Source organism: Amblyomma maculatum, chromosome 1 (genome assembly GCF_055883805.1).
Source record: "Amblyomma maculatum isolate TAMU_Amacu chromosome 1, ASM5588380v1, whole genome shotgun sequence".
Classification (NCBI taxonomy): Eukaryota; Metazoa; Arthropoda; class Arachnida; order Ixodida; family Ixodidae; genus Amblyomma; species Amblyomma maculatum.
This window is the reverse complement of record NC_139344.1, coordinates 241,476,566-241,486,990: the sequence shown is the minus strand read 5'-3', so window position 1 is coordinate 241,486,990 and position 10,425 is coordinate 241,476,566. Positions and strand designations below refer to the sequence as shown.

Genomic DNA, 10,425 nt, shown 5'->3' with positions numbered 1-10,425 from the left:
TCACTGGCGGGGTTTAAATGCGCTTTCACTTCCGAAGTAGAAAAGCGAGGGAGAGGGGTGGGAGAAGAAGCTGGCGAGGAGCACAGCTAGGCCCTCAAGCAATGAGCTAGCTGAACTTAAAAATGTAGTGAGTACTGTTTTTCCTTTGTTGTAATTGGAATACAAGGCAAGTTGGCCGTGGTGCAGGAGGACGTCAAAGTAACCCGTGCTTCATTGGTTCACAGAGAGCGGCACTGCTGACCAGACGCCCTCTCACTTTCACCGACTCCTTTCGTTTTCATTGTACATGGCCTATAAATGGTGCCGACTGTATACGAGAGGAGTGAAACAGAAAAGTTGGCATATAACTTCACACCGATATCCGCGGGTGCACTGATGTGTCACTCGAAATAATATTTTATAACGTACATTCACTTTTGAACGAATCGTTGCTTATTTCTCACTGCAGTAACGTCTACTCATCTGTTTTTGATGGTAAATGAAGAAGCTTGACTTAAAATGATATATCTAGCCAAGGACCCAGCACGGAGAACACAGACAGTTGTACTGAGAACCGGGTTTAAAAATAAAGAGAACGCTGTCATGGTGTTCGGTCCCTTGTTATGCGACAAGCCGCACAGGCAGAGGAATGAAGGTTTTTTGTTTGTTTTCTTTTTAATTCCATTTCATCGTGTTGGCCCAGTTTGGCCGCAAAATTATGCGTACGGGATGCGCGATGTGCGAAACAAGAACTATCTCCGCGCAGTCACGCACGTAAACGCCGTAGATGCCTGTAACCATCAGGGTATCTTCGTATGCTGTCCGCTGACGTCAATCCGCACACATCCAGTAAACCTTTGCTGGCGACTGTAAATCAGCTTAAGTTATGACACGCACTTTGCGCGGCGCTCCTGTGACCGCGCTCTCCTTGCGTGAGCTAAAGTTTCGTTTGCGTCATTGCCCCTGATGCTCGGCGTTGCATAGTGGTTGGGCGGCGGTCTCACCACAGGAGAGGGTTGCCGGCGACCCCCTCTCCGCTTGTGTGCATGCCATGCACGGGTGGCGGGATACCACTCGGCACTCGGTCTCCCCGTGCAGGATGGGATGCTGGGCCCTGCTCCTGCTCCTGCGCCTCGCCGGTGAGTAGCAAGACCACAAGCGCGCTCTTGGCGCCCCCCGTTTGAACGAGCCTTGTATACAAAGTGGGTCGCCGGTGTACCTCTAGGTTGAAGATCCCCGTGACAGAGCGATTGAGCCCATTATGCCGACTCACTGCTTCCTTCATTTCTAGCTGGGTTCCTAATGAGAGAAACATCAACTTGGTTGCCCAGGTCGCGAAAGACGCACTCTTTGAGAATGCAAAACGCTCCATGCATGCTCCTTGGCAACGGTGCGCTACACCTTTCTTGCGCAGTTTTTGGTCGCAGTAAACTTGAGCGCCACATGCCGATGAGTCTGTTGCTTTCAAAGTTACTGCGTTACTTCTCGACCGAAGAGCACGGTGCATAGTATGGATGTCAACAAATTCTGTACTGGCGTTGCCAGAGGTAATCGTTAATCTTCGAGAGCGCCTAGGCACAGCATTTCTTCGAGAACTACGCGCATTGCAAGAGGAGTCTACTAAACAAGACAGAACCAAAACGATATCTACTCTCGTGAAGGCCTGATGTTCAAATTGCGGCGGAAATTGAGTTTTGTGGCACCGCACGTGCACTCCTCCGTCCCAGGCGATTTGATCGACACGGAACTTTTTTCCCGATGTCGTGTGCACTTGGCTGGCTGCAGACGGCTGAGCCCATCAGTGCGACAGTGTACATCTGGAAGCCTTCAGAGTGCGTGCGAATCACTGTCCAAAGGCAGAGCACTTGGCCAAGTAATGGAGCCTTTTCTCCGGCAGGGATATAAAGGCGTTCTTTGTTTATGCGTGGTAGGAAAGCGCGGTACGCACGATGCTACGACGCAATATATATATATATATATATATATATATATATATATATATATATATATATATATATATATATATATATATATATATATATATATATATATATATATATATATATATATATATATACACATATATATATATATATATATATATATATATATATATATATATATATATATATATATATATATATATATATATATATATATATATATATATATATATATATATATATATATATATATATATATACATATATATATATATACATATATATATATATATACATATATATATATATACATATATATATATATATATATATATACATATATATATATATATATAAAGAGATTTACTTGAACGACACGGTTTGGACCGCCGTTTAAAGCAGCTCATAAAACTATGCAGTTGGCACTAACGGCCGTATATTATCGAAATACGTTGTTTTTTTTTTTTCTTTTTCAGCTTTAGCAGTATTTTGGTACTACGCTGCTCTGGCATATTGCTAAAGTGCCAGTAAAATGTGTGACATAAAACCTGCTAAGAGATATCCATGACGCAGTGAGCAGACGACAAAGACGAAGAAAGCAGTAATAGCAGACAGGCGGCAAAGACGGATGATTCCGTTCTCTCAACGGTATGGATGGATGGATGGAATATAGGAGTGTTTCTTTTGAAACGGAGTGGTAGCTGTTGCTATCATGCTCATTTTTCCCCCCTATATCTTAATTATTGTTTTAGATCGGTTAACTATACCATCATTCTATTTACTGAACTTTTGTTTCTACATTACTAACACTATGTCACTTATGTAGAGTCCTCTGAGCAGCGTCACCTGGCGACAGATAGCGTAAATATTGTAAAAATAAATAAGAGCGTATTTAAGGCCTGCCATGCAATGTGTAAAGACCAGGCAACAAGGACCGAAAAACTCAATGGCGAAATGGATTGACACTGCTTACCTGAGCACCGAGCGAATAAAACACCTGTTCGAATCCTGTAACTTTTCCTATTTCTTTTTTAATCGCAACGTTAATATAACCTACCAAGATCTTTCCATGGGGGGTGTTCCCGTTTAGGTTACATAATGTGGTGTTTTTTAATTCTTAATAGCCGCAAAACCAGCCGTCAACAGAGCCATGAGGTGACGGCATGGCAACGGTAGCATTATTCAATTACCTTCACCGTAATCATTTCCTGCCTTCAGTGAGTGTATGTTACGTTTAGGTTGCGTTCAGAGACACCTCTCGGTAACAATCGCCGTTTAACCCGATGAGAGGCAACCATAGAGGAGACAGAAGTTGCGGGACCCTACCGTTGAGGAGACAGAATTACGCTGAAAAGACGCGTATAGGTGAGCAAAGAAGGGGCTGTTTGTCATCGGGATGTTCCAGACTGCTGTCCGGTCCCAGACTTGGGCTTAACCACCAGCGCCAGAAGTATAGTGAGATGGGCTTGTTGGTTCACAACGTTGGTAACAACGCGAAGATTAGACAGACAGAAAGATACACAACGCAAACACAGCACTTTTTACTGCGGCAAGACAGAAATATATACTGCATATATACATGCAGTATATACATGCTGAATTTTCCTCACCAGGCGCGTGTTTCCGTCGAATCCCCAACTGTCTAAGAAACTTATATGTACACCCGCAAAAGAAAAAAAAAAAAAGAAAAGTGATTGAAGTTGCTGCACAACGTGGTATGGCAAAGTGACAGTCGTGTTGACAGTCAGCACTTGTGCTATGCATTCTCCTGTTCTTCCCGTCTTTGCGCTGTTATCAACCATGCAGTGCGTCTAAATCATGATACAAAACAGAGCAGGCATTTATTTGCCCATTGTGCATCTGTGGTAACTCTAAACTGCATTCATAACCTATAGGTCTAATCATTCCACAGCACAGCACGCCGCCAGGGCGTCATGCCCGGTTACCTGCGCCTCCTTTGGAGCCACTGCCTCTCAAGGTCGCAACCCCTGATCACGCAAACGCGAGCTGCAGGGCATCTGTACTCTCCCATGCCCAACTCGAACTAAGTAGAGCGAGCAGTCGACTGGGTCGCAGTACAAGTGCAGCGTTAGCGTGCACGCGGCGGGCGCAAAGGAGACGTCCCCTACGCTCTCCGCTTTCATCGAGCTCCTTGATGTGAACAGAGCGGGACGAGCACGAACTCTCAGCTTAACCACGGCCTGGGCTCAACGGCATACATTCGGCAGCAAAGCTTCACGGGATGTGTGTGCTCGGAAACAAATCTACTGCAACGCTGCCACACGATTCGTTCTCCTGTTACTGACACCAAAGGAGGAACATGCACATTTCTTCATACGTCCAAGTACTGCAGGCAAATGACTTGCCTGAGCCAAACATGTTTTGTTTTGCACACACGTATCCCGTAAACTTCTGCTGTCGGTTGTACAGGCTTTTTCATACTTGGAGGAAAGCTGGAAGCGCGTGACCGCCGTGCTTTCAGAACCGCTGCTACGGTGAGCCGGCGATAATGGGCGGAACCAGGAGCACGCGTGGAATAAGCACCCAACCGTGCGCATTGCACGTGCACATTTGGCGCGATTCTCTCCGGCTTTCGGCGGCTTTGCTTCCCAAAGTGCGGCGGTCACGCGCTCTCAGTTTCCCTCTAAGTATGAAAGAGCCTGTATACATGCCTGCCATTAAAGGTTCTGCATGCTTCTTGTCTCCGAACGCGTACCTGGAGGGTTTCAGAGCAGCTATAATGTCCTGTCTCGAAAAGCTCAGACACCTTCGCTCCATAAGGAACAACCATGTGAAGAAGAAGGAAGACAGCGTCATTAAATATTAAATAACTGTATGTGTGCACCAAACTGTCCTTTACAGTTATTTCGTCACCCTGCATTTAAACACTTTACGCTTTCTGCGGGACCAGAGATCATCTTAGCCTCAAATGCGTACAATCGCTGAATCACACCGCAGTTATGAGCCCCACTTGAGCTTCCAACTCCTTCAGGAAATTTAGACTGGTGCGTATGTTGTGTCTCCGGCTTCCTCCACCCGCACTGTTTCATAATGCAAATGGGGGTGGAGCGCGAGATCAAGGGATGACTGTGCGATTGGAGGACCGTTTGCTAGAAAGTAGAAAGGATATATATATATTATGGTGCGCCAAGCCGATGAAAACAGGAGAACACGGAACAGAGAGGTGTTCGATGACCATGAGATGACGTTTAATGAACTGCTGGCGGGCGCGGCCGCTCCATCCCGCGCCACTGCCCGCTCTTTCCTCCTCCCTCGTCCGTAGCATATAGCTGCCTTCGTTTCGAAGGGTCATTGTACAGACGCATTCCAAATCGTTAATAATCGAAGAAGGAGCAAAAAAAAAAAAAAAAAAAGATGCGTCATGACACAAATACCAAATGGTCCCGGAAAAAAACCATTCAACACTCACGCGCCATACAGGGTTCGTGGCACAAGTCCAGCTTCCTCTAAAATCAATATTAATTATGGGACGACTGTAGAATATTGTAAGATACGATTACTGAAATATTGAAGGGAACGGTTCTATCTTCTGATACGCAGCAAAATCTGTATCTTAATGTTTGCCCTTCACTCTTATCTAGTATAACAGCGTATCCCATAAAAAAATCAACGGGGAACGTGTTTGACGATGGAAAAAACGAAAAACAATGGGAATATATTGATTGTTACAATAAATGGTTAACATATACCGCAAAAAAATGCGTTTGTAAACAACTAATTGAAAAATGCGCTTGTCCAGGATTTCTGGGCATGTTCTCAGCCAGTTATAATGCAAACACCACTGAGGCAGTGAAATGCTCTTAAGGCAAGCATGAGCAGCCTTAAATGGCCGCGTGAATGCTGGGCTCTTCGTTACACTGGTGAGCCCACCTTGGCAGCCTTTGTGTCATCTTTAGCACCCCAAGTTTCATGAACAATATAGTGCTTAATCGAAATACACGCCGAGAAAGAAGTATACGCAGCGGTAGCTGGTGACTGAACTTTTTGAAAATATTTTATTCAGCTTAGAAATTTTCGAAAGTCTGGCTTCTGATTAACACCAACGTTTATACTTCAGACTGACGAAGCCCATGGTAAAAAAAAAAAAAAAAAGATAAACAAAAAAATTAGAGAGCTAGCGAATGAATCTGGATATGCCTATCCTGCCTCACCATTTCTTCGAAAAGTCACTTGGGAGAATATGAAAATTAATCATTCCCGAGATAAACATTTTAAGCAGCCAAGCGGATGCTGGACGCATTGGTATTTTTTTTTTAGAACGCAGATTTACTATTTCTTTAAGCTATTTAAATGCTTGGGCCATCGAAGCGAAGAGGCTTAGCATAAGCATGCACGCATAGAAACGAGCCGCAGATGCACTCAAAGCACGACTTTTCGCCCAATTTCAAGGCGAAAGCCTTTAATGCCTAACTTCGTTGTCGACAGAAGGTTTGTCAGCAGAGGTGTCACGCTTTCGAGAGCGAGAGATAAAAATAAATTAATATACCTTCACCGGGAATAGCACCTCCATCTCTTGGATCCCCAGCCCAGCGCTTCACCAACTGCGCCACGCCCCGGATCGTGAAACGCTCTTCATAATTCCCTTCGTCTACCGTGGGGATGATAGCGGGATTCCGCGAGTTACAGATACTGCGCCTTTCCTTCCCTGTAAACGAATTGTAGAACGCCGGCGAACTTTGATGCGTTCAATAAAATTCTGGTTGTGTTCGACAAGAGACGCACGATGTACCGTCACGACGGGTCATGAAGTCACCACGCGGTTGATGCATATACGAAGCTGACCCCGCCGGGCGTCCGTTCCAGGCGTCCGTGCGGCGCTTTTCATTTGCCGCTTCCTCGAACGGCGCATCACACAGCAAACAGAAGCAAACCCAGATGTATAGGAAGCATTAGTACAAGCATCAGCGGCGTTTGAAATCGATTTACAGGATAGAAGAGGCGCAGTATCTGTGACAGTTCTCCCCGGACACATTTACCACGCCGTGAAGGAAGGGAGGAAGGTGGGAGTGAAAGAACAGAAGGAGGTGGAGGTGCCGTCGTGGAGGGATACAATCCACCCGCGCTATAATGGCTTTCGCCTCATCCCACTTTAGTGGTCCAAAGTGCCCTCTAGAATCTTTTGCACCCAACTGCCGTGCCCGTTTTACGAGCAAACTCCAAACAACATATGGCTTTATTTCGCGCGGAGTGTCTGGAGTACATTTATGATCAGTGCATATGACGTCAATAGTTCCGGCGCTCTGCGTCAGTGTGCAGTCAACCCACGTTTCATAGGCACGTTTCGCCACTTTGCAATGTAAATATGGCCCTAGAATTGAGCCTGTGCCGGCCCCAAGGTTCAGAATATCGGGTACCGTTAGACCGAGCGCGCATCGCGGCTTCGTGGCGGTCGAGCGGCAAGCGGAGCTGCAAGGTCTACATGGCCGTCCATTTCGTCTCAGTACTGTTCCGTCGGTCATTGATATACCGCTCTTAATTGTACTCCAGCGTATCATTTGACCCACTACTCAGACTGAGGTACGTACATGACGATAAGGTGGCGCTCGAGCTGTGAGTGCACGTGCATTGCATGTACGGATGCCTCATTTTTAAAATACGAGGCTGGAGTGACAATATAACACTTTCGGCTTATTATATGCTTGTTACACTGGTTGCAAGTGAATTTCATTAATACAGCTTTCATGCCTGTCTCTTGCATCGCATTGCTTACAATTTTTAGACGTGCGCGTATACAATATACTCGGCCTCCCTCTCATTTTCTTTTTTTTTTCACGCTTTTATTATGATTTCCTGTCCAACACTGTCATATTTCCCTGGAAACCAAAAAAAAAAAAACTGCGCCGTAATAATTTACACGTCTGCCGTAAAAAAAAAAAAAAAAAAAAAAGTTGAACAAAGAATAAAAACTAAGCACGTGCAGCAAAAGCGGATCCAATAATTTATAGTAGCGAACGTGTGCTGCTTGAATATTTTGCTGTCTACATATTTCGCCAGTCTTAGAGAAAGGTCAACAGATATTCGACTAAGAACCAGCACCAAAAGAATGCAAAAAAAAAAAAAAGAAAGGACGAGAGAGAAAATGGCAGTTTGAGACGTACTGCGCCAGTAGGGACCTCAAAAGAAACCAGATTGCTGTCTTCACTCGTAAGCAAGCTGTTAGTTTGGGCCCTACAGCCTTTCAGTCCGTATTGAGCTCTTTGGGCAATTAAGCACTGTGTCTTATGCCTGCTGCCTACAAAATCGCACCTCGTACTCACGGGGCGGTTTTTTAAAATGACATGGCTTCGCCATGAACTGAGAGTAAAGTTTCCCTCATGTAATTAGTTATTCCTATTTAGTAACTGTTTTTGTCAAGATAATTATAAGTCCTCTTTGCGCTGTAGTAAATTCCGAGTGGTGAACCAGAACAGCTGTTTCCTTTCGTTTCGCTGACTGCTTGTACCGTTAAGCCGTAATGAAACGCTCACTACTATGCTATCAGATGGAGTGAACAACTAGCAAGGTATGTTTTTACTTTAGTAATCCATGTTCGACGTCGCGCTATATACACTCGAGAAATATAACGCATAGCAATGTTCGCGTTTGGAGCTAGCTCGGTTGCAAGCTAACGCCAGGAATTACGACGTAAACCAAAAACGAAGTCATTACACCCACTGACTATATCACCCAGAAAAGTCGTCGAAACAACGATAATGGAAAAGTCATCCAACCAACTTCGCCGGCAAATGCGAAGTTGGTTTCAGCTGTGAGACCGGACTTCCGCCCTTTCCCCAATTGTTTACTACCCAACCGTGCACTGTTACCCTTCTGCGGTGTTATCCTGCAGCATCAGATTACAATAACTTGCTGGAGTAGAGTAATGTAGCTGCACCACGCGAAATCACCCAGGATAATCTTAAACCATTCGCTCTCCCTGAGACGTAATTCTTCAAAACTTTAAAATGTGTCCAGTATAAATATAGATAGCTCGTAAAGAGCGTGTAAAACAAAAACAACTCAGTAAGAATGATTTCAATGCGAGATGGCTACGCAAGCATCAAAAGTGGAATATTAAGAGTCATGGGAGGCATTAAGAATGCAACGCTGGGGCAGCAGTACAGACCGCGCGCATTTTCTTTTGCGTGTTCCAACTGAGCTTTATAAGCAATCTCTTTCTGACGTAACCTTGGTTGGAGGCACGTACGCGCCAGCTCGGTATCGTGACACGTTTCCTTTGTGGTGCTTTCGGATGCGCTCCTTTCAGCGGTCAAGTTGGGCCAGGCTGGGTCCGTCTCAACACGCGCACCCGGTTCGAGGGAGGACAAAACGAACGCCTAAACAGTGGGGCACCCGCCCAGCCTGCCTCTGTGCACGGACGAGTGGCTTTGCAGCGCGCCAGGGGCGAGATAACGGCCGCCGAATTACAATTAGCGTTCGTGGCCAAGGTTGCGTCCGTACCGCCCTTCCCAGCTCGAGCACGTCTTCACGCTGCGATGGAAGCGATTCGAATCTAGGCCGAGGCGCCTTTTCAGGTCCTCCTCCTTCCAAAGGCCTGACGACGGCAATAAAGGAGGGAGGGGATCATTCTCTGTTCCGCGTCCCTTGCAGTTGTTGCAGCGTGACAACAGCCACCCTGGCGGTGGACAGTCGCTCCGGCCGGACACGGCTGGACACGGAGGGCGAAGGGCCTGTTCTTTCGTGAGCGCCCGGACACGGAGAGTCTTGCGCCTCTCCGCGGCCACTCGGAAAGGCCGCCCTCATCCGCGTTGGGCAGTGCCGTTTGCAGGGCACACTGCGCATGTTCCACCGCTGTTTGATGCAGATCTGTACTGCTCTTGCGGACACTAAACATAATCGGCGTTTGGGCCTCGCGAAAGGGAACTTAGCAACGCATATGCTCAAAACCGTGCTCGGCCAGAATATTACTGGAGGTTAAAGTGTTATAGACACCAATTCAGATAGGAATTATTCCAGCTCGTCTATCACTATATTTTGAAATGTGGTCGCAAAGTATCCGCTTTTCAGACGAATCGTGCTTCTGCTCCTGGGATCGGCAAAAACAAGCAGGCTGCACAGAAGGATGCGAAATGCAGCCAAAGAAGAGCATTCCCGTACACAGACGCTGCAAAATACGTGGAAATGAGCACACGAATGGAAAGCCCTTGCGTTATTTGAAATTACTCCCCTGTCTGTGCTTCGACGCGGTAGTGAGGTCACAAGCTGTGTGTGGCAAACCAAGCTGGCTGCCACGCGGTTGCGAATGAAGACTACTCAAGAGCAATGACGCCATTTCCGGCGGGTCTTAGCACGATGTCAACTCAGCTTGCAGGGCTCGAAAGAACTTAGGAAAGCGCGCGAGCCCTGAACAGCTGTGTGGTGAAGGACACCCGTCACTAATGCGCACGAGGATGACCGCTGCCTTTCTTCGTGTGTGCCAGTGCTTCTTACTCAATGCATACATAATTACTGGTACAGTATTTAATTGCAGACCAAGTAATTCGAT

The 10,425-nt window shown here is 46.2% G+C and overlaps 1 protein-coding gene across 1 annotated transcript in view; it reads left to right on the top strand.

Annotated features, from left to right (window-relative positions):
• The first annotated feature begins 1,078 nt into the window (after window positions 1-1,078).
• Window positions 1,079-10,425, top strand: part of LOC146206056 (uncharacterized) — a 43,570-nt gene continuing 34,223 nt past the window's right edge. Inside the window, exon 1 of the mRNA XM_084608430.1 lies at window positions 1,079-1,118. Coding sequence (XP_084464556.1) covers window positions 1,079-1,118 — 40 coding nt within the window. The remainder of the gene's footprint in view (window positions 1,119-10,425) is intronic.